At 42.1% G+C, this 24032-nt stretch overlaps 3 protein-coding genes across 3 annotated transcripts in view; all 3 read left to right on the plus strand.

Moving 5' to 3' along the window:
• Positions 1-457: 457 nt before the first annotated feature.
• Positions 458-6439, plus strand: LOC118421689 (heme-binding protein 2-like). Its single transcript, XM_035829141.1, has 6 exons — positions 458-578; positions 999-1062; positions 3951-4141; positions 4737-4876; positions 5425-5588; positions 6119-6439. Exons 2-6 carry the CDS (start codon positions 1004-1006, stop codon positions 6168-6170), a joined length of 606 nt encoding a protein of 201 aa, XP_035685034.1. The 5' UTR covers positions 458-578; positions 999-1003; the 3' UTR covers positions 6171-6439.
• Positions 6440-8640: 2201 nt separating this feature from the next.
• LOC118421867 lies at positions 8641-15252 on the plus strand. The gene is made up of 10 exons (XM_035829370.1): positions 8641-8675; positions 8822-8931; positions 9645-9781; positions 10527-10634; positions 11191-11331; positions 11710-11795; positions 12717-12910; positions 13538-13677; positions 14467-14630; positions 14941-15252. Exons 1-10 carry the CDS (start codon positions 8641-8643, stop codon positions 15002-15004), a joined length of 1179 nt encoding a protein of 392 aa, XP_035685263.1. The 3' UTR covers positions 15005-15252.
• A 5200-nt stretch (positions 15253-20452) lies between these two features.
• The window catches only part of LOC118421868, a 20459-nt gene continuing 16879 nt past the window's right edge, over positions 20453-24032 (plus strand). The window contains exons 1-5 of the mRNA XM_035829371.1: positions 20453-20612; positions 21228-21475; positions 21840-21998; positions 22671-22908; positions 23593-23755. Of these exons, the coding sequence (XP_035685264.1) occupies positions 20473-20612; positions 21228-21475; positions 21840-21998; positions 22671-22908; positions 23593-23755 (948 nt within the window). The 5' untranslated portion in view covers positions 20453-20472. The remainder of the gene's footprint in view (positions 20613-21227; positions 21476-21839; positions 21999-22670; positions 22909-23592; positions 23756-24032) is intronic.

A 24032-nucleotide genomic window follows, 5' to 3' on the forward strand; every position in this document is an offset into this window, starting at 1 on the left:
GATACGAGAGAAAGAAGTTTCAGGAACTCCCTATAGAAAAGCTATGGCCACTTATAATTAGGATTCTAAAAGGAATTAGGATAGCCCAGTTACAAACAATTGAGACTTCGAACCGGTTAAAAACTTAAACTTTCAAAGTTCCCCAGAAATGTTCGTGTTACCCCACAGTTTTAAACGCCACTATTTGATTAGAAGATCTCAACGGGACACTTTTTTTGCATTTTAATCAGTTGTGTCAATAACTGTTATGCAACCACATCATTCCCTGTTACGTAAATTGCTCTGGTTAACAAGCTTATTACTCCAAAAACATTTTGAAACATTGGTGTTTTTTTTAATAGTTTTCATCATTGTTTAAATAGACGATATTACGGGGGTACTCTTTGCTATCTAATTAGTTGTGTCAATACTCTGTTATACAACCTAAACAATCTTTGTTACGTAAAATCTGTCTGCTCTGTTTAACAAGCTGACCTCACGTTTTGGAACACGAGTACAGACACGTGGGGATTCCTATTTAAGACCGACCAACGGTGCATTTCCGAATCCAAAGTCGCAGCAGCAACCAACAGAAACAGGTGCGTAGCTTTTTTCGCTTTCTTATTTTTCTGAGAATACTTTTGGTTAGTAACAAGGATAAAGACAACACGTGTACAGCAGCTACGTTCGTTTTGGGGTCGCCAATATTATCCAAGCAGAGGTTTGGCTCCGGCTTCTTTGTCGCGTTTTAGGAAATTTTGTCGGAATCTCTAATTTGCACTTTTTTCACCATGTCAGCCGGCCAAACGGTACGAAATTGAAATCACAAAAAAGCTATTAAAACACGTCAAAATATCCAGAGCCGAATCTCTGCTTAGGGAGTGAGTAGAGCGCCTATAGTTTAGGATATTTTAGACGCCGACAAGTACTGTAACAGTTTTCAGTGATGATTTATGTCAGATATATTAACTTGTCTACGCCGAGGCTTTTAAGTAAACCCATGCCTTTGTTCCTTACAGTCATCATGCTACGGTACTGCCTTCTTGCCCTCGGGTGTGTGGTCTTGAGCCAAGTTGTAGTTGGGTAAGTTTAAAGGGTTTTTTTCCAATGTGATTTCTCACGCAAAATAGTTTTTCTGAATCAGAATCTCTGGCTACGTAATTCTGCAGAAATACTCTGTCAATACAATATATCAGTACCGGTGAGCATTTTGCTTTCATTAGCTAGATTAGTTCGCTGTCCACAGTGGCGTGGTCAAACAATCTTGTCCCTGCTCTGAAAGCAAAATACCTGTTTCATCGGCCGTAAGAACAAGTTTATCTATTTAGGCTCCCATTATCTTGAACTGAAAAATAAAAGACGTGGCCATTTTTTTTACATACTCTAGAATAGATAAGTTCTTCATCGTTAAAGTTAAGAAATAGCAAAACCCCTCTTAACGACTGAGATGAAGTCAGGATCTGGCCAGAGCTCGTAGATAAAGATAAGGAGCATGTGCAAGAACAAAGACTGAGCACGCCTTCTGCCAACGTGACTAGGGATGTACATTGGTACAGGCAAGTCAGAAGGGCCACGCCTATCGTGGCATTTGTTGACATTAGCTTTGACCTAGTTTACGTGGTTAGGTAAGACGTTCTCACGTGGCAGAACACGGTGCCAGGTATTTAAAGAGATGTGCTGAAGATTTTTTGTTCTTAGGGAAACGCCCTGCCTACACACGTCAGAAGGGCCACACCTTTCTTTTTATATTTCAGCCATACCATAGGTATGGTGAAATATATTGTATTCGTAATGTTTCTTTCTTTCTTCTTTCTTTCTTTCTCCTGTCAAATCTTCGGAACACGGTATCTCCGTTGTTCCTGAACCGATTGACTTGAAATTTGACACAAGGGTAGAGTGGGTCAATATCCCCAGACGTTTTTTTCATTTTTTTCATATCTACCTTTAAAATGATTTTATTAAGGTTTTTTGGTCATCTTAAGACCAAAACTGTATATTTGGGCCCCCTGTACCCTGGTATTATAACCGAATGAGCTGAAATTTGTCACAGATGTGCTTTGATAATTCCCCCATACAAATTCAATACCACTTTTGGTGTACAGTATAACGAAATGCTTATTTTTGCGATTTTTTGGTCATTTTTTGACCAAAAAAGGACACTTTTGGCTCCTGTACCTTGGTTTTAGAACCGGATGACCTGAAATTTAGTATAGGAGTGCCCTAGACATATGCGCACATGGATTCATTAACAGTTGAGGCATACAGTACAACAAAATGCTTAATTTTACGATTATTTGGCCATTTTATGACCAAAAAGTACACTTTTGGCTCTTGTGCTCTGGTTTTAAAACCAAATGACCTAAATTTTGGTAAAATGGTGCACCAGATATTCATTCAAATGACACATGTATAATTTTTGTCATAGACTACGTCAAAATGATAGATTTGGGGATTTTTTTTCCAATAGCCACAGGGGTCAATGACCTTAAGGTCGTTGACCCCAGCTGCAGATTGCACCTTCTGGCATATATGTCTATTTAATCTAATTAGATAGGTAACCAATCACTTAGCCTGAATCTATATCCTAAAGAGGGGGGGGGGGGAGGGTGACAGCCAATCAGCGAGTCCGGTGTTATCTGGAAGAGTCCATTCTTACACGGAGGGGTTCATTTTTTTAAAAATTCATCCTCGGACTGGTGAAGTCTTTCAGTGGGTGTATTTTTGGACAGGTCTATTTTGCAGTTTTACAGAAGGTGTGCTGGAAGAGTCTATTCTCGCACGGAGGGGGGATTTTTTTAAATTCATATTTTGGACTTTGGTGACTTCTAGTTTGTCAAAGTCTTTCAGCAGGGTTATTTTGGACTGGTCTAATTTGCAATTTTAAATGGGTGTGCTGGAAGAGTCCATTCTTGCATGGAGGGGGGATTTTTTAAAAATCTATTGGCTTTTTTTTAAATCCATTTTTGGGACTTCAGTGATTATGTCAAAGTCCTATTTTAGCGGATGTATTTTTGGACTGCTCTACTTTACATGGAAGAATCCATTTTTTGCACACGGAAGGGGGATTTTTTCAAATTCAGTTTGGACGGGTGGTGATGATTCAAAATTCAATTTTTAGTGGAAGTGTTTTTAGACTGGTCTATTATACCTTTTCATGCACTGGGACCTTTTTTGCTGAATTCAATTTTGGATTTGGTTTCTTATTCAAAAGGCCAAGGTTTCAGTGGGAGTATTTCTGGACTGGTCTATTGTGCAAATTCACATAGGGTGCACTGGAGTCCATTCTTGAAGTTGAACGGGGGAATTTTGTAAGATTCATTTTTGGGTTAAACCGCCATTAGTAAAAGTGATTTTTCAAATGGGTGATTTTGAAATAGTCTATTGTTGCATGGGGAGGGAGATGGCTGAAATATGCTGTATTTGCTCTCAAGCAAATGTCGGCCTTTCTAGTCATTAATTCGTTTGTTGACACTAGTTTTGACCTAGATTGCGTACTAGTTAGGTAAGATCGGTTCTCACGTGGCAGAGCACGTTGCCAGGTATGTAAATATATGCTGAGGATCGTTTGTTCTTTAATGAGGTTTCGCGTGACCTGTTGGGGCCTTGTTTTGTTAGCCGCTGGACCATTTACAGAACTGGAGTACTATTGATTGAGATTTACATGCTTCAACTCAAGAACGCCGAAATGTATTGTCTTCATATTTGGTACGTAGGTCGTTATTGCTGCGACCTCAAATTGATTACATTTGGGGCTCCCTAGCGGCTTGTTAAGGTACTGCAGCAGACCTTCCGGTTTTGTATCGCGTGTTTTCAGGTCAGGTCACGATTTTTGAATGAGAGTTCTTGTGCTGGGAGAGAACGTGACATTTTTTGCATTAGGTAAGACCGTCAAGTTCCAAACGGCAACTTGATGACTTTATTCAGTGACAAATAGCAGACTAGTAATTTTATTTAACTTCTACCCCATCCAGATCCCAGCCCAGCTGGTGTAACCTAGAGTGTCCTGGGTTTACCACGAGGCGCACCACAGGCGACTATGAAGTAAGAGATTACGAGAGCACCAAGTGGGTCTCCACTAAGATCAGCAGCATGAGCTACAGCATCGCCGGCTCGAGGGGCTTCATGAAGCTGTTCTCCTACATCGGTGGAGCAAACGATGGAGGTAAGATACACTTCTTCAGTTCATTACATTGATCCCTTTTGCAAATCTTAAAGCTTTAGTTGTCAGCGCATTGTTTTATATTTCAGAGTAGTTTATTACTTTGCTTCTGGCAGTATTAGTCTGTTTGCAAATAATACAATTATTTATTTATATATTAATATTGTAGAGTGGTTCTTTCAGTTGTTATCAACTGATTTCTAATGGAGCCCTGCAACAATCAATCGATTTAGGCTCTTTTAAAATCATGACATTTTGATTTCATGACTCATCATTTAAGAACAGGAAATTGGACATCGCAACCTCCGTGAAGCTTTGTAAATTCCTTCATAAAACATCGAATGAACTAATTCTCTGTCTACTATTGTTTGACTATATTTACGTATATTACATCTTGTATCCAACTTCCATTCTTTCACATTGTGTAACTCAACTGTCTTTTCAAATTTGCATTCATTTCTGATGTTCTAGTTCAAAACTATTGATTAAGATTCATGAATTCGTGTAATATTTTGTTATTACATCTATTTTGTTACAAGTTTCAGTCCGTTCTTGATATTGTTTTATAATTCATGTTCATAATCCTCGACCATGACAGGAGTTAAGATCGAGATGACCCAGCCGGTGTTGACAAAGATCCCTGAGGAGACGACCTGGTGGTTCTGGAAGGAGTACACCGTCTCCTTCATGCTGCCCCGCGAGCACTGGAGGAACCCACCTACGCCGACCGACTCTGCTGTGAGTTCAGGTCCCTGTTAGGATAACATCACATTTCCACAAAGCCGTGCAGTTTTGGGCAACAATATGTGCGATATGAAGGGCAACATGAACACAAAACGGATAAAAAAATGATTCAATGGCATGCCTTGTGCATATTCATTGGCATAAACTTTAAGAGCTTGAAACGAAAGTCATAGATCAAGAAACGACCACTCTACAGTTGTGTGCTTTGTTGCCTTTACATTTTGTCTGACATTCCAATGAAGAAGTCAAGGGTTACTATTCAAAATCTAAATTTAGGTTGGAGTTAGATAGTATTTCGCCGTCTAGTGGGATGCAAAAAAAAAATATCTAAAAGACATCAAAAGAAGTCACGCAAATTGTTGTTATTATGTAAAGACATCAAAAGCAGTCACATTGTTGTCCTTATGTAGATGTCGTCACTTGGCTGCATTCAGGTGTGTGTGACTTACCATATGTCAAGGTGCCATTCCACCGTATTTCCTCCACAGTGTATAGATCGTATAATCCGAAGATTTCTCACAACACTTGCTTTCATTTTCTAGGTGTACATCGAAACTTTGCCTGCGATGAGGGCGTATGTGAAGACGTACGGTGGCTGGGCCACAGGGTGGAATGCCAACTCTCACCGCCAGGGGGTCGAGCAGAGCCTTGCGGCTGAAGGCAGTAGTTTCGAGGACAGCTTCTACTACTCTGCGGCGTATAATGCGTACGTAGACAAAAATATACATCTATCTTGTAGATACATACACTGGAACAGCCATACTAATGGGTGATATGGTACGATACCAAATATCTTGCTATAATGAATGCTAGTAGCACGTCGAACATGCTTGACGATGAGAGCGACAAAAATGGGGCATCCTTGATCTTTACAAACTATACACCCCACTCAAAACCTTCGGATAAGGCTATGACATTGGAACAATTGTGATGGAAGAACAATTGAGAGCAAGAGCAAGTGAACACTGAGAAAATATTAACAGTTATCATAGCCTGAATGTCCGACTGTTTCCAAGGCCTTCACAGACCAGTTCCTCGACAAGATGCCCCCAAGGAAATTTTTCCACAGGCCCCTGGTTAGACCCTGAACAGGGTCTTTTAGCATCTTAAGCCCTACAGCCGAGAAGCTGACCCATGTAGGTCCTGGAAACAGCAGGGCAACCAGAGTATATAACAGTTATAATAAGGCAATGCCGCAAATATTTATATCTATGCCTTTTTGTATTATTTGTCCAGTCCTTTCGAGATGACCAACCGCCGTAACGAAGTCTGGGTGATGGAGAGCTAGGAACAGCAGGAAGTAAAGTAAACTCCGGTGGGAGACCTCGTCCAACCGACGGACCTTCAAATAACATGTTGTAGCTAGTGTCAATCTAGAGAAAGAGTTTTCGATATAGAATTATATTTTGACAGCCTCCACATGTTCCTGACTGCAGAAAATATTGTATTGTGTATTATGTCAAAATTTGTTTGCTTTCAAAAACATTCCAGAGACATTTGTGTTTTTTTTGTCTTCTGTACTCTTCGTTATTTTTCAATAAATTTCACTAAAACATACATGTGGTGCTGCATTATTCTTTCATCTGGAACGATAAGGAATAATAACTAAGTTTAAAGTTTAAAGAAGTTTTCTTAAGGGATTATCAGTCAAGCAATCAATCTTTACCAAAATGTACTGGCAGTACACAATACACCCGAATTGTGCTGACTTATGAAATCATTTTTTTATCAACCACAATACAAAAACCATGACTCATACATAAGTAAAACAAGTGTGAACTCAAATACATATTATCATATAGCCAAGGGACGTTGGCCAATCAGAAAGCCCCATTTCATGTTGGTTAAGACGCCGTAACACCTGGAGAATCATTAACAATCGGCTATTAAATAGTTTATGAATGATTTTCGAAAGAATAAACCAATCAGAAGGACAGATACACAGGACTCTGACCTATCGGAATGAGAGATACACGAATCGTTGACTAGTCAAAAGTATTGTTACCCACCCAGCAAAGCGGAATGGGTACCGATATTGCAGGAGGGATGGCTTCTTCTGTTAACATTGATAGTACTTAACCGTCTTAAAATCGTCTTAATTGGTTGAAAATATTCCCAAACCTAACACATCAAAATTGATCGAACAATTACCGTTTTGTGAGGAACGTTTTATCTTACCTCGTCCGCCTGTAAGAGGTGGCGCTATGTCATGGGAGGCTCATTATCATAAATGTATTCCTAGGCGATCACTCGATCCTCGCTCAATGTGACAGGGGCGGTTTTTAGGCGAAAAATACGCGTGGACCTCTGTCGATCTTGAAATTAGCCGACCTTCAAGTGATCAAGAAGTAAGGTCGATGGTCGCCGACAGTGCAAAGGGGGTATAGAGACGGCAACACTTTCTCAGGTAGCGTTGCATGTGGACAACACAGTAGCCACAATCAAACTGACGACTGCTAATTCCAGAGGCACGGCCGCTAACCACTGGATGACGCATGCTACCGTTACACCAAAGTTACATACAGATAAAAAAAAAATCATCAAACTTCATTTATCCATGCCTGACTTCAAGGACTGCAACTGAAAAAACCCCTGCAGTTCAAAAGAAAGCAGCTAGACAGCTTATGTCACTTTTTAAGCACGAAAGCTATCTACCACTCCAAAATATGACCATAGCATGTCTGCAACGCGAGATATAAAAACCGCAAGTTCCACAGCAGTGTCAAAGAAACGAAAAAAGTCACGAAGAGGGGGGGGGGGATCTATCAGTTCTTGCTCATCTTGCCAACACCTACCAACATGCCGTCGAGATCTATCGGGGACTTCTCAACTTATGCTGTCCCAAACAAACATGCCTACAAACAAACAATCACACAATCAGGCAAACAATCGCGCAAACAGACACACACACACACGCGCGAAAAAATAACCTTATTTGCGAAGGTAATTATGCTCTGTTATCTGATACACAAACTTACGTATATGACATCACGTTTTCTGACCACGGGTAAAAACATGTGGCAGTCCCCACTTGAGACCGGCGAACGGTGCATTTCTGAACACGAGTACAAACACGTGGGGATCCCTATTTAAGTCCGACCAAAGGCACCTTTCTGATCACAAGTCGCAGCAGCAACCAACAGAAACAGGTGCGTAGCCTTTTGTTCGCCGTTTTGTACATGAATTTTACATAAGATTTAACATACTATTATCTAACATACTACAACAATTTGGGAACAAAGCCTTTAGACACCCGGCTGATGTGCAACGGCTTCGGTCGTTTTTGGGATCGTCAATGACATTTTTAGACGACAATCACGCTTTTCATTGATGATTTCTGACAGATATCTAGTAGGCCTTTCAGTACATCCATATTTCTATTCCTTACAGTCATCATGCTACGGTACTGCCTTTTGGCCCTCGGGTGCGTGGTCTTCAGCCAAGTTGTTGTCGGGTAAGTTTAAAAAGAAGATTTTTTTCCAACGTGAATTTCCTCCGCGATAGAGTTGTTCACATGCACAATCTCGTGCTGCCGGATTCTGAGAAAATCCTCGGATGAACCAATTTATATACTAGTGCAATTTTAGCTTTCGTCAGATTGATGTCAGCATCAGTAAGCAGTACGCTTTGATTTGTTTGATCAGTTGTGTAACAGGGTTTATTGGACCTTGTACCGCGTCCACCGTGCAAATGTGCAGAGTTGGCGTGAGCAAACAATCATGAAATCAAAATACTTGAACGATTTCTACTCTTATGAAATGAGAGCTACGGGACTTTACCATCGCAGCATTTTGTATCTATCGTGTACAATACGAGTAACATGTCCGTAAGCTCTTTAATAGGTCAATCAAACAAAACTAAAGTGCTATTCATAATTCTAGTAACCTTAGAACTCAAGGAAGCCAGTCGATTCATACTGAATTTGCATTCCCTCACTAGATCTGAAAAGATCGTGGACCCAGTGTCAGAGAAGTGCAAGCGGATCGAATGCCCGGCCTACAAGACCATCAAGGAACATGACGGCTTCGAAGAGAGGCGTATCTTCCCAGGTAAGGCCTATGTCACATTTCAAAACCGGAGCCCGGCCGGGCAGCTTTCGGGAAAGAAACGTATGATTTAAAAAACACCAAACTACACAAGACATAGTAGAAAGAGAATAGTAATGGGCATTATTTGTGTATATTTTTACGGATGCATTTGTATTTTTCGTTTCCACAAACAGCAAACAAATCCCCGATTTGGAAGTGTAAGGATTAGGTCACATTTCCAAAGCGGGGCCCGGACTGGATGTTTTAAGAAACGAAAAATTAAAATGTATACTTAGAAATATGCACATATTATGTCCATGCATCTTATTTTGACATTTTGTGTATTTGATGTCTTTTATATCATTCTTATTGCTCCCGAAAGTTGCCCGGCCGGGCCCCGGTTTGGAAATGTGATCTAAGCCTAACGTAGGCCCAAGGCTAACGTCAGGTTTTTCATAATCACTGTACTATATGCCCGTTCCTAAATGATTATGATTTATGTGAATGAAATGAAAATAACATGTAACGCTAATTCACTTTTATCCGCGGGGTAACCTATATCCGTTGTTTTTCAAAACAGGGTATTTAGGCACATCAAGTCGACGGGTACTGAAAATATTGCAATTTGAAACCAACGTCCGTCGACGTGATATCCCCAAATAACCTGTTTTCAAAAGCAACGGATATAAGTTACCCAACGGATAAAGGTGAACTAGCGTTACTCTTACATACAGGCACGTGGGTGTGTAAGAAGTCTACTGGATGCTCCGCGACACAGACGAGTGCCGCCTTCATGTCCCTGTTCTACTACATTTCCGGCAGCAACAGCAAGAACGTGAAGATTGACATGACAGCTCCTGTAATACGGAAAGTAAGAGAGACCTCTCTTTTTCTGCCAACTGTTTACCGCCTAAAGTGGCTTGAAATGACCGAGTGGTGGTATCTCCCTGCACTTGAGGCAACGGTGTGGCACTGCGGGGGTTCGGAAGATTTTCAGAGATAAAGAAAGAATTTTCTTACGTTTTGTGTATTTTGTTGTCTTCTTAGTCATACTTTGACAATATCTAAAGCGTAAAAAATAATCTAAAATACGTACAACAGTGCCAAAGTGAACGAACCCCACAGTGCCGCACCGGTGCCACAAGTGCAGTGAGATACCACCCTAAGACAGTGGGTACGAGTTCGACAGGTCACTTGTTCGATTCGTGACAATTCTATCCGTGGCAACGTCACTTTACATGACCTTACTCGCTCCACCGAGATGTAAAACGGGATACCTGGCTTCGGTTGGGGAGGTGAACGGCGGTGGAAGGAGGGGGATGGGCTCCACCTTTAATACCTTACCTAGACACAGTGGATAACAATCAACTGCTCCTACAGCCTCAAAAAGTCTGTGAAACTACCTTTTCCCAACTTAACATTCCTTTACTTCCATTGCCAACCATGACAGCCGGCAGTAATATACGGTAACTGTTTCTTTGATATGGCACTTTGGCGATAGAGTTTGTCACCAGAAGCTAGTTTCCTTTTAGAAATCACATGTATTTCTAAAATTTGCATCGCCCTGTGTTATTGATGAAATCCTTCCCAACTTACCAGTCCATCTTGCCGTGTAGGTGCGCCCAGCCGACCTGGATCGAGAAGGCTGTGACAAGGAGATCAAGACTTGCTTCTGGCTGCCGGAGAAGCATCAGGAGGACCCTCCCCAGCCTACTGAAGACGGGGTGGGTAACTTCAGTCTCTCTATCAGAATCTCCAGGGACGTTATATTCTTCTGTACAACGTCCTTGGTATCTCTGATGATTCTGGTGTTTCGCAAAAGTGTCTAGAAGTCTTGCATCTTTACCATATTCGGACCTGTATATCGGGAGGCATCCTGGTCCATGTTTCGCAATGTCCAGCAAACCGTAGTTTTCTCTCGAAATCTCCAGAACGGCTTGATATGTTGACTGTTTAGCTATACAGGAATGTATGCTTGTCCCGGTGGCTCGATGCTCCCGCCGCACCAATCACTCACAAACGTTGCAGGCCATCGCGTGCAGGAACAACTACTACAGGCTCTCGTTCTTCCCTCGGACCATCAGAGAGTGGAATGGACTTGAGCCTGGTGTGGCGGAGGCGGGGTCTCTCTCCCAGTTCAAAACTGAGCTGGGGAGGACCCTGCTGCATTGAGCCACCCCCACACGTCTTGTATATATATGTTCTATTAGCCCACTTAATTCACCTGTCCGTCTTTTGCACACACAAAATCAGTTTGTTGTCATTGTCCCCACCCTACAGGTGTTTCTGTACAAGAGTCGCGGTCCTGTAGCCTATGTTCTGACGTACAGCGGAGGAGAAATGGGAAGAGATGAGGAGTTTGTCCAAAGGGCGAAGGAATTCATGAGCAAACTGGACGGGCAAGGTCTCAAGTACAAACGGGTATGTCTGATTTCTTTGTTGGTCATCTTTGGCGCTTAGTCATAGAAATGCAGTGATGATCCTTGTACATTATAAACATCTTATTGCGACTTCTAACAACTTTTGACCCGTTTCTGACGTCACACATGCAAAATGTCACATGTCCAGGGCACTTAGGTCAGAGAGCTGAAGAACATTAAGTGAGTCATTCCGGCGAGTCAAAATTTGTGAGCAGGAAAACAGCTTAAACTTTTATTTTAATCTTGACCTAAATAAACTTGATCTCAACAGAGGCCTAATCTTAACAAGGCGTAGAAGATACAGTGAATTCGCTGTGTTGTAGAAGGATTTTATACACTTTATTGTACATTTATTCGTTCATTTTTGTCGCCTCCCAAGGAGTACGTGAAATCTGTGGGGTACGACGGACCGGGCGTTCCGGACAGCGAACGCGTGAGAGAAATCTGGCTCATCAAACCAGAAGAGTAAGAACCTCTTTTTAAAAACTCTTTATTTGGATGAAGGAGAATTCTTATTACACAACCCATGGGTATTAACATTGCTTACGTTTCGATATCTCTCAGACACCTTCGTCAGAGCTTCTAACTGGAGTTCTGTTTCCCACCGCTATATGTTGTCATACTCAAGTACTGCGATATAAACACCAAGTCATACACCACAGAAAACATCACAACCGACATAAAACATAATTAGGTCACAGAGTATGTTACCTACGGCCACTTGTTTATTTAGCTGTTAGTGTAGTGTGCGACTCTGGTGTACTATTTGATTGGCTATGTACAGGTTTTAAACTAAAACATGTCTATATAGAATGTCTTTATATCTTATATTTGGTACCTATGTAGGTCTTGATGACACCTCTAAATGATTAGATTTGGGGCTTCCTAGCGGCATGGTACAGTGAGTAGTTTGTAAGTCGATGTGCTCGGTACAGTACTGCAGCAGATCAGAACTTCATGTTTTGTAACGCGTGTTCTGATCATGAACTGGTCACGATTTTTGAGTTGTAGATAGTAATCTCCAAGCAGATCTTGCTGTGGAATAAGTTAGTATCATAATCTTGTGAAGGAGTCTAATCGTCAGAGGAGTTGTGGCCAATGAAACTCTTCTGCCGGATAAACTCCTTCCCAATCGGAAGTTTGTTTGTTTGTTTGTTTCGATCTCTATTAGACTTCACAATACTATCTTATGCCACAAGTTACAAGTTATGATACTATCTTATACCACAAGTTACAAGTTATGATACTATCTTATGCCACAGCAAGATCTGCTTGGAGATTAGATAGATATGTCCTGGAGAGAAGTGACATTAGTTTGGGTCGCCAAGTCATTCCTTCACAAACAGCAAACTCATAATAATCATGTTCAATGTCTTCCCCACCCAGATCCCAGCAGCCCGACTGGTGTAACCTGGAGTGTCCTGGGTTTGATACTGAGAGCACCACAGACGACTATGAAGTCAGGAAGTACGAGAGCACCAAGTGGGTCTCCACTAAGATCAGCAGCGCCAACTACGGCATCGCCAGCATGCGGGGATTCTGGAAGCTGTTCGCCTATATCGGTGGAGCAAACGAAGACGGTAAGATATACTTCTTCAGGACATTACAATTAATATTTATTCCTCATAATCCTATATCTTCAAGCATGTATGCTTGTCTGTTATCTAGAGATAGAGAATATCCACATTTTTTTATGCTAAGCCTTCTTTATTTTTCCATTCCTTGTTCTCATTTCAACCCAACTTTTGACAGAAGGGCCAAATTTTATGATTTTCAAAGAACCTACCACACTGTACTATTTGTAAACAGAGGAAGACTGAGGCAAAGTAGTAAATTACGCTGAAATATAAAACAATGCACTGAAAGCTAAAGCTTTACGGCCGCATCCCTCCGTATATTATTCAAAGTTTTGTCATTTTTGACAAAATATACCACAACTACTGTATGGACATTTCACACATTGCACGCTCTACACCCTGACACATGTCGGGTTCCTGATATTTGGCCGTGTGCCTACGTAAAATCCTCTTCCCAACATTCCCATCTCTGGTTATAAACTCACACACAACTTACAAACTTGAAAGCACACCGAACAAGCAAACAAACATACAAACAGACAGACGGACAGGCCGAAAACAATACCTCTGTTTTCACGGAGGTAATGCGATTGTTTTGTGATTCTTGTTTATCATCTTCGTCCATGACAGGAGTTAAGATCGAGATGACCCAGCCCGTGCTGATAAAGATCCCTGAGGAGACGACCTGGTGGTTCTGGAAGGAGTACACCGTCTCCTTCATGCTGCCCCGCGAGCACTGGGACAACCCGCCCATGCCGACCAATGATGATGTAAGTTCAGATCCATGTTGAGCCCTCATTCCACTACTAGTCCAGGAGGAGATACCTGAAAAAAAATGCACACCCTGTACATATTTAGTTCACTATCATAGAATGATTGCGCGATGTCTCCAGATCATTTTAAGGTACATGTGTGTCGTTCTATGGCCCAGGTGGGACATCATAGTTCTATGTCTCTTTATGCAAATTTATGCAAATTAGGCGACCATTTCTAAGCCTCTTTTTAAGACTCTTCTCCTGGACTATAGACGTAGATCTTGCTGCGACGTCGCTGTGGCCTAACGTCGATTTGCACAACCCTTGACTGGAATATCAGGCGAAATAATGGGAAAGTATGACAGAAAAGACGACAATACACACAAACAAACAAAAAAGATTTGTTGGAAATTCGTTGAGCGCTGAGCCAAATTTAAGGTGCTCTCTTACTGCACTTGCGTCAAGCACTGTTTTGTTATTTTCTCCGATTTCTTATAACTTAGATATTGTGTAATACGTAAAAGTATGACTTAGAAGACAACAAAATGCACAAAAAAGTAAGAAAATTCTATCTTTATCTCTGAAATTTGCTGAGTATCTTTCTAACCTCGTAGTGACGCAAGCTTGACGCAAGTGCAGTGAGAGTACACAGGTGACAATATCTAGTAGGTTCTTACATTCCCCTCATCGTATGTCAGGTGCCATTACAGTTTGTTAACCCTACCTCCTCCACACCTTAACGGTGGATCGAACTCAAAACTACGATTCATCCACAATTGTTAACACACTGATCACTTTCCCCAGGTGTACATCGACAACATGCCAGCCATGACAGCGTACGTGAAGGTGTATGGCGGCTGGGCTAACGGCTGGAATACCAACTCTCACCGCCAGGGGGTGGAGCAGAAACTGGCTGAGGAAGGCCGTAGTTTCGAGGACAGCTTCTACTTCTCTGCGGCGTATAATGCGTACGTAGACAAAGGCATTGTTTCTTAAGCATACATGGGTACAGTCATATATACAACTGGGTAATATGGTATGATATCAAATCATGACCGTGTTATCATGAATTCTTATAGTACGTGAACATACTAGACGTCGAAAGCGATAGAAAGGGTATCGTCTTTCTAGTTTGTCTTTATTCAAATGTCAAAATTTTGCAATGTGAAACTACCTTCCATGCACTTAACACTCCCGCGATACCCTATTTTTATATACAACGGATATAGGTTACCCTACAGATAAAGGTGAACTAACGTTATATTTTCTGTTTTCCAGTCCTTTTGAGATGACCAACCGCCGTAACGAAGTCTGGGTGCTTGAGAGCAACGGCAGGAAGTAAACTTTGGAACTTCGTCCGACCAGCAGACCTTCAAATAGCCTATCGTGGTCTCAAATTCTCAAATCTGTAGGAATTGTTTTCGATGTGCATGTATATTTTTGATACCACTCACTTGTCTAATGAAACGTTGTTGTATGTATTGTGTGAAAATTATTTTCTTTCAAAATCGTTTCAAAGATTTTTTTCTTCTTCTTCTTTGTACGCCTTGCTCATTCTGAATAAAGCAACATTCAGTCCTATGTACATTTTAAGTCTCGTTGACGTCTCCTTTCATATTGTAGAATAAGGTATAATGTATAAGTCTTCCCTGATCACTTATTGTCGTTATGTTTTTAAGCATTACTGAGAAAAGGAGAATATTCATTTATTGATCATCTTAATTAAAATGCATAACACAAAAACTATTCCATAGACGTAAGTTCAAATACGTGCGAACTCATTATCATTACCCAGTCCTCATCCACACCACACACGTGTCCACAAAATTGGTAGTTCCGCTGCCCTACAACGGAAAGGGAGTCAAAATCTACTAATCTACCAACTAGATATCATCAAAATTCATGCAGGAATTTTCAGAACAGGCAAACAAGCAAAGAGTCACGCCGACAGACGAGCACGTAAACACCCTTATTGGATCTCTATACATACGAACGTACGTAATTGACCTCACGTTTACCGAATACGTGTACAAATATTAGCTGTCTTGGCGGCATATATTTCTACAGAATCATACATTTCTGAACACAAATTGCAGTGGAGCTCTTCAATGAGAGGTAACCATTTTCGTTGCTTATTGTATAGAGGACACTGATCGCAAACAAATATAAGGTAACCACCTTAGTAGGTAGGGGCTTGAAGATGAGTATCATTGTCGTCGTGTGTAGCTATAAAATTTATTTTTGCTTAGAAATCTGTCATAGTCTTCGTGCATCAACTTGTAGCCTGAGTACCGTATTTCACAGTTACTTTGTGGTGTGGGCAAGTCATTTTGAGAAAATGTGAACAGCTTGGAGGGTTCCAGGCTAGGAGTAACGTTACTTAACTTTCTACGCGATAGGTTAATACCTCTTTTATCTACCGTCTTAGGGACTTCCCTCGTCAAATGTCATTAATTAGACATTCTGATACACATCTGCTTTGTGAAGGTGGTTATGATAATTGAAAGTTTATCTGCAAGTTCATGCCCGGATGTTAATTGCAAGTACATGGAAGAAACATAGGGAACATATATGTGACAATGGATAGCGATAAACATCATCGTACTGCTACTATTGAGACTACTTGAATACTAGTGTTTGCTATTTCTAAACAGGTTGGGTTTGAAATTCAACAACGCTTGAAGAAGTCTAGCCCGGTGAAAAGTTAGCTTTCCTCAACATTATTTGTTAAACTCTAGCCATGATGTTACGGCACTGTCTCCACGCCCTGGCGTGTGTGGCCTTGTGTCAGGCAGCGAGAATCGTCCAGCCACCGTCTGAGTCCACAGAGCAAAACACGAGGTGGGTGGAAGAAATCTCATTTTGCTTACCTGGTAATATGTGCAATACAAATTCACTGATTTTCAGACAACTTATTTCTTCAGCTAACCATGTGGTTGTAGCCTTTGGTCGTTGACGTCTTGATCTGAGGAAGAGAAATGTTGTGCAACTCAAATCGAACAAAGATGACGCCATGTTTGAACGATCTTTACACCGTGAATAAAACCCCGTTGATTGACGTCTCTTTGTTCTAACACGTAGATCACTCTTAATAATCAATAATAAATTCGACTTCTCTCACTTGAGCCGCGACGACAGACATGGAAACTTATATACATGTATATATATATTAAGTTTGGAGTCGCAATGTCCCATTTCCACCAGACGGCGATCGCGCTGCGAACTCAGTCATGAGACCTACATCATGCAAAATGTAAAAGTAGGACTAGAAAGACAACAAAACAACAAAAGTGATCTGTTTTTGAACATGTTTTATAAATTTGTTGAAGGGTGTCATATTCTAGTCAAAACAAGATAAAATTCAATTGATAAACCTTGAGGAGCATGCTCAGATCAAACCACGTGACCGTATTGGCTCGTGATTTTTCTTCTTTAAATGTTGACATAAGCTTTGACCTTAGAAACCAGCTTACCAGGTAAAACTATTGTTGATCACGTTGCATGACGGGGTGGTAGATAAGGATAAGGGGTCGTTTATATGTTTGGGTAAAACAATATGAAATGGGTACACACACGTACAGCATCTTCACGTGGCCTCTCAAAAATCTCGCCAACAATGTGACCATTTTTAGTGCTTGTTCTGCTCTACCTCCAAGAGCAACGTTTTCTACGAAAACTGCCTCTTTCTCTTGTGCTTTGAAAGAGGCATCTCATTTCCAAGTTACACTAGGAATCTGAGCATTATTTGCTAATTTTCTTATATTTTGCTTGTATTGATTTCGTCTATTGTTAATGTCTGGGATCGGGACAACATTGGCAGGGCAACACTGAAAAACGACTAATATAGGCGACATGTATCCCCCAGGTTAAATATACAAAGAAACATATGCCATGCAACACCCCCATTCCACAAGGATGCAACCTCGCTGCGATCGTGCTGCGACTTCAAATTTGACATGTCACTCAAAGATTTTCATAGATGAAGTTTTTACGATTTGTGCGTTTTGTGTCTTCAGTCGTACCTTTAATCCTGTTTGATGCGTGAGGTTGGTGCGTATGGAATTCTTAGCCTCTACCAGGCTCCACAGGTCGCTGGAAAATAGTACAAATTGGACAAATAAATATAAATGTTAGAGAAGTTAGCTATAGCTGTCCGACGTGTATGCCTTGACCATGTAATATTTGTACAAGTTTTATAATTTCTCAGCGACCTGTGGAGCCTGGTAGTGCCTATTAAAGCAATCTATACGGACCTCATACGGACTTTTTTGGATTTGTGCGTTTTGTGTCTCTTTAGTCGTACCTTTACATTTTGCCCACACCTGGGTGAAGTGAGGAAGGTTGCGTAAAATGCCTTTTCAGGGGCCCAACGGTGGCACGGCGAGTATCGAACTCGGGACCTTAAGGTTCCGAGCTCAACACTCGGTTGCACCACACACGACGTGAGACATTTTGGTATGAAGCACTCTTTCTCTTTATCCATATAGGAAACAGCCAGAATTTTGTAGCCTGGAGTGTCTGGACTTTGACAGCGTCTGTGAGACGGACGACTATGAAATACGGAAGTACACAGAAGCGAAGTGGGTGTCTACTACAGTCACCGACATCAACCTCGCCAAGGCAGGCATGCGCGGCTTCAGAAGGCTGTCCAAGTATATCGATGAAGAAAACGATGCTGGTAGGGTATTTGTTCTATGATTGGAAATCAATGTTATTTATTCACAAGTTCAATAGCAATATAACATAGAATCTGCACTTAGAAAATAAACTGAACCTGCACCTAGAAAATGACCCCCTTCCCTAGTATCTGAGCCCTCAACATAATGAGGTTTGGCGCTTGAACGAAGAAGAAGAAGAATCGCAGCAGACGTTTCGATGATCACCTGTCTTATAGCCTCTACCTATGGAATTCAAGGTACTACACTTAACTGGCTGAAGGCTTTCCTGACGAATAGAGAGCAAACGGTAGTGGTGGAAGGGAAGGCCTCAGCTCCAGTTAAAGTAGCGTCGGGAGTTCCACAAGGGACTGTGCTGGGACCATTGCTCTTCCTCTTGTACATAAACGACTTGCCAGACCAGCTCGATTCAAGTGTGAGGTTATTCGCTGATGATTGTCTGTTATATATAGAGGTATCCACACAAAATGATTCACAAGTTCTTCAGAAAGATCTGAACACCCTGGAAGAATGGCAAAGGAAATGGCTTATGCAGTTCAATCCTGATAAGTGCTATATCATGCACATAACGAACAAACGAACACCAAATGTGTCCTCTTACCAGTTTTGTGGTCAGACATTAGAAACCACAAAACCCCACCCATACCTGGGTGTTACACTAACAACTGGGCTGAAGTGGGGTGTCCATGTTAACAAAATAACAACCAAGGCTAAACAGACATTGGGAGTAATCAAACGCAACTTGTGGGCATGCCCAACCAGGGTAAAATCACTTGCATACACATCACTAGTAAGACCTAACCTTGAGTATGCCGCTTCAGTATGGGACCCGTATACAAAGAAAGACAAAGATAAACTTGAAAGGGTACAGAACCAAGCTGCCCGATTCTGCACAAACAACTATAACAGGGATTCTAGTGTTACCAAAATGAAAACAGATTTGCAGTGGATGTCACTTGAAGATAGAAGGAAAATGTCCAGACTTTCCATGATGTACAAAATGACCAATAAACTGGTGGACGTACCAACTGAAAAGTATCTAATACCAGCTCAAAAAAGAACAAGAAACAGTCATGCATTCAAATACCAGAGTTACCAACCTAGGATTGATGTGTTCAAAAATTCGTACTTTCCCAGAACTATCGTAGAGTGGAATTTGTTATCACCAAGTACAGTAGGGGCATCTTCTCTGGGTAGTTTTAAAGAACGCTTGAATATAGATGTGCAAAAGGTAGGTGTAATGAGTCGTTCGGTGTAATACAACCAGCTGCTGCCGCGCCGCGTGCCTGCGAAGCTGGTGTATTACGCCGAACGGCGGTTATACCGGCTATATAGATACAGATACAGATTATTCCTCAGAGCGTTACAACTGTTACAATACTTAATGTTTGGGACCGCATTATAAGCAGCAACGCCTTAGCTGCGATGTGAAATAGACCCAATCAGCATTGCCTTGAGGAAGTTGACAGTCCATCAAATTTGTGGTGAAGTTGAACGTCTGAATGGATTGTAAGAATATTTGTTGACAGCTTAACGTTTGAACCTCTGCATGAATTGTAATGATATTTGGTATGTGGGCAGGTGTTGGAAAGATGAAGGTCAAGCTATAACCTTTGTACTACAGTAGATCCTCAATTTTTGGTATCTATGGTACTGGACATGATGCGGGCTTGTTCATCATATTTTAGGAGTGAAGCTGCCGATGACCCAGCCGGTGCTGATGCAGGTGCCCACAGACAGGGCAAGTCGGTACACCGAGCGGTACACCGTCTCCCTCCTGCTGCCCAAGCAGTACTGGGATGCCCCGCCAAAGCCGACTAACACTAAGGTTAGCTACATTAGACTACATGGTAGATCCTCCGAAAATGATTTCATCATGTTATTTCTTTTACGGTATTGTCAGACAAAAGCGTCACCTAATATCATACATTGTAGACGTCTCACAGAATTTGGGCTAATCATTTGTGTTAACTAATATAACTTCTGACGTCGAATGGCCGAGTATCTAGGCTAGCAATGGTAGCTCCACCTTTCAATACCGTTTAATACCTACCAACTGCCCTTACAATTACTACTGCTACTATCATCAAATCCTGACTTCTTTTTGCAGGTGTTCATCGAGAACACGCCTGAGATGGTGGTGTATGTGAAGTCGTACGGCGGCTGGGCGTCCGGTTCCAACGCCAACTCCAACTACGCGGACCTTGTCGAGAAGCTGAAAGAGAACAACGAGACTTTCAAGGACGGCTTCTACTTTTCTGCGCAGTATGAGGAGTACGTATGGACCATTATCAAGTTGGTATTGAATGGGCATTATGCCTCTGTCACACAGCACGACGACTAATCTGTCGAGGGATCTGGGACCTTCAACATAACTCTCATAATTCGATCCACCGGTTGCCATAATACCGTCAATTCAAAAACTTTGATGTCGAGGGGTTCTCAAATTTGTCCTAAAACCTTAAATCTGACGTGTTACGGTGTATGTACCTAAGGATTACTGATACTACATTTGCACATTACTGTAAATGTATTTTCTCCATGTTGTGGTATTATGGCCTATGGTAGAAATATGAGACTTAATGTTATATGACATTTCGGCATATATACGCCAGGTGTCCCCACAATCATCTCATGATCACTATATCTAAGATTTTATAAAGTAGGCATGGCATTAGCTTCCGATTTTCGATATTTGGTGGTATTTTATGGTCTATACATGTGCCTGCTCATTTTGCAGCTTCTTTGTACGATTTTTGTAGTAGGGTCGCAAACTTTAAGAAAATGTATTCGAAGGCCATAACGTCAACGGGCGAACCTCTGCTGTAAAGTAGAAGTTCAACGAGCACAAAAACGTGAGTACGTATAGACATTTTCCGTTTTACACAGCCCATTTGAGACAACCGACCGTCACAACGAGATCTGGGTGCTGGGCACCAGCGCTGTAGACGCGTTGTATCCACAAAGAGAGGACGATTTTGCTCGAGGTCTCTCCGCCAAACCTACCTCCACCCCGTCATGCCTACAGGGGATCCGGAGTAAGTGGGGTGGCAACAAGCTGCGACTGTCAGGCTCCACTCAGAGTTATGTGGGAACTTCCTTAACTAAATGCGGCGACCGGGAAGAGATCTGTCAAGGTAAGGCTTGGTCATATTGTCTCAAAAAGCAGCTAGTCGGTCAACTGGGTATGGTTTGAAATAGATCAGGCGTTTGAGGCCGGTAACATCTACTTCTCAGTCAGTGACACTGAAATCACCAATCACCCACCTAAACACCCTACCTACATCGCAGACCGTCCAGAGGTTCTTGAAATATACATCCACATAACCTCTAAAGTGAAAACAGTATGGTAAAGCAATACCATTTTCGTGGAAGTAACAAAACTCTTTTCAACACTAATTCCATATCTATGAAATTCGTTGTTGTATCAAATCGGTTGGTCGCTCCAGGCTCTAGTAGAGATATATATGGTGTTGATGATCATGTCTTAACATTCTTCAGACAAAGAGTGCCCAGGGTATCAAGTGATCGAACGGTACGACTCTGGGATCGAGAGGCGCCGGTACTCTGGAATCAAGATGGCGTCACTGAACACTGAGATGTGTGACGTCACGCAGGCCCGGTATGAGGGATTCTGGTACCTCTACAACTACATAAACGGTATGTTCGTATCAGGACTTTCTACCTTGTTTATTTGCATGAATGACGGTTAAAATCTTCCTAGGCTGAGGTCACATTTCCAAACCGGGGCCCGGCCGGGATGTTCAGAAAGAGAAATAAACTTTATACCTAAAATATATATACAAATCCTGCCCATGGCTCTTCTTCTTAAGTTAGTGCAATATATGTCTTTTATATCATTCTTTCGCTCCTGAAAGCTGCCCAGCCGGGCCCCGGTTTCAGAATGTCCTGCGCCGGACGTTACAAGGCACGAATTTGTACGCTAAGTAACGTCACAAGCTGTGTAAGACGAGGGTCATATAGGCCTAGTTTCGATCCAATCACACCCAGAAGTGTTCATATTCTTAGCTCTAACTGTGGCGGGTTCTTTAACGTGCTTGATGCTCGTAAACGTCTTGATGTATATTTCTCTTTTTCGTTCCCACAGACAACAACATCATCATACCTTCTTCAAGTGTGAATTAATTACCAACTACTTACATATATATGCGATCCGCTATCATTCATCTTGTTGTATCATTGCAGCCAGTAGGTACCCGATCTGAGTAATGAGGCTGTTTTATGTACTGAAGGTACCTCCTCGAACCCCCATTTTACGTCCCTTCCGAAAGACGTATCATAGATGACTTGACTAATGTATGTTTCCCACAGGAAGCAACAGCTACGATGAGAAGATATCCCCGACCGCCCCAGTCCTTCTGGACGTCAAGTTGAAGGAGATCTCCGGTAGAATAGAGCCCGCCTGCGACAAGATCAACACCGTGAGCTTCTACCTGCCCGCGGAAAGCCAACAAGACACGCCCGAGCCCCTCCCGCAGAACAAGCCGTGGCAAAAACGAGACCGTGCACCCGAGCAGGAAGGCTTCCTCCGGACAGTGGACCTAGACGTGTACGTATCTGTATCTGTATCTGTATCTGTATCTGTATCTGTATCTGTATCTGTATCTGTGTCTGTGTCTGTATCTGTATCTGTATCTGTATCTATATAGCCGCAATAACCGCCCTCCGGCGCAACACACCAGCTTTACAGGCACGCGGCGCGGCAGCAGCTGGTTATATTACACTGAACGACCTGGCACACCTATATCTTGCACATCTATCCGCAAGCGTTCTTTTAAACTATCCAGAGAAGATGCCCCTGCTGTGCTTGGTGATATACAGCTACGGCCGCGTGGCGCGTTTGTACACCCGATCCCTCGATCTCGGAAGTTAAGCAACACGCGGTCCGGACAGTACTTGGATGGGGGACCAACAAGGACGTCCGGATTGCTGTAGCCTCACGAAGCTTTCCACGAAATCGTCTTCCGGGAGGGACGTAAAACGGGGGTCCCGTGCTCTAGGAGGTGCCTCAACCACATTAAACAGCCTCATTACCCACCTACTGGCTCTAAAATACACCCGATATTATTATTATTGTTACAACAAATTCCACTCTATCTACGATAGTTCTGGGAAAATAAATATTTTGAACACATCAATCCTAGGTTGGTTACTCTGGTATTTGAAGGCATGACTGTTTCTTGTTCTTTTTTTGAGCTGGTATTTGATACTTATCAGTCGGTACATCCACCAGTTACGTACAGTGCTTCAACGGCTACGCGGTCAAGGATAACATCATCCAGACCTACCGCGAGTTGAGACAGCGGCTGGGCGCGGAGGGGAAGTGCTACAAGCCGGGTGTGCTGCACGTGGCATCGTATAGCGACTCGCGCAGACTGTTCGCTAGGCACAATGAGGTATTATAACTATCACTTACAAACTTTAAGACAGAAGATGTGAAAGACACACTTTCTTAAGTCGGCCCATTGTCAAGTCTATCAAGATGATTGGGTAACTGTTAGCTTGCAAATGTCAGAACTTTCTTGTTATCAAGTCAATGTTTTTGGTCTTTGGTTATCCAGAGATGTGCGATATATGCGTCTTTCATTCTTATTATCTATGCCAGGATTGCGTTTTTTAAGATTGGACCTCTTTCTCGTCACCAACAAAACCTTTCCTCTCAGGTCTTGCGAG

Source organism: Branchiostoma floridae, chromosome 8 (assembly GCF_000003815.2).
Source record: "Branchiostoma floridae strain S238N-H82 chromosome 8, Bfl_VNyyK, whole genome shotgun sequence".
In the NCBI taxonomy this organism is placed as follows: domain Eukaryota; kingdom Metazoa; phylum Chordata; class Leptocardii; order Amphioxiformes; family Branchiostomatidae; genus Branchiostoma; species Branchiostoma floridae.

Coding starts and splice junctions, on each gene's coding strand:
- LOC118421689 (XM_035829141.1), top strand. CDS start 1,004: ATGCTACGGTACTGCCTTCTTGCCCTCGGGTGTGTGGTCTTGAGCCAA. Junction 1,063..3,950: donor TTGAGCCAAGTTGTAGTTGG/GTAAGTTTAAAG, acceptor TACCCCATCCAG/ATCCCAGCCCAGCTGGTGTA. Junction 4,877..5,424: donor CTACGCCGACCGACTCTGCT/GTGAGTTCAGGT, acceptor TTCATTTTCTAG/GTGTACATCGAAACTTTGCC.
- LOC118421867 (XM_035829370.1), top strand. CDS start 8,641: ATGAGAGCTACGGGACTTTACCATCGCAGCATTTT. Junction 11,796..12,716: donor TGGCTCATCAAACCAGAAGA/GTAAGAACCTCT, acceptor TTCCCCACCCAG/ATCCCAGCAGCCCGACTGGT. Junction 13,678..14,466: donor CCATGCCGACCAATGATGAT/GTAAGTTCAGAT, acceptor CACTTTCCCCAG/GTGTACATCGACAACATGCC.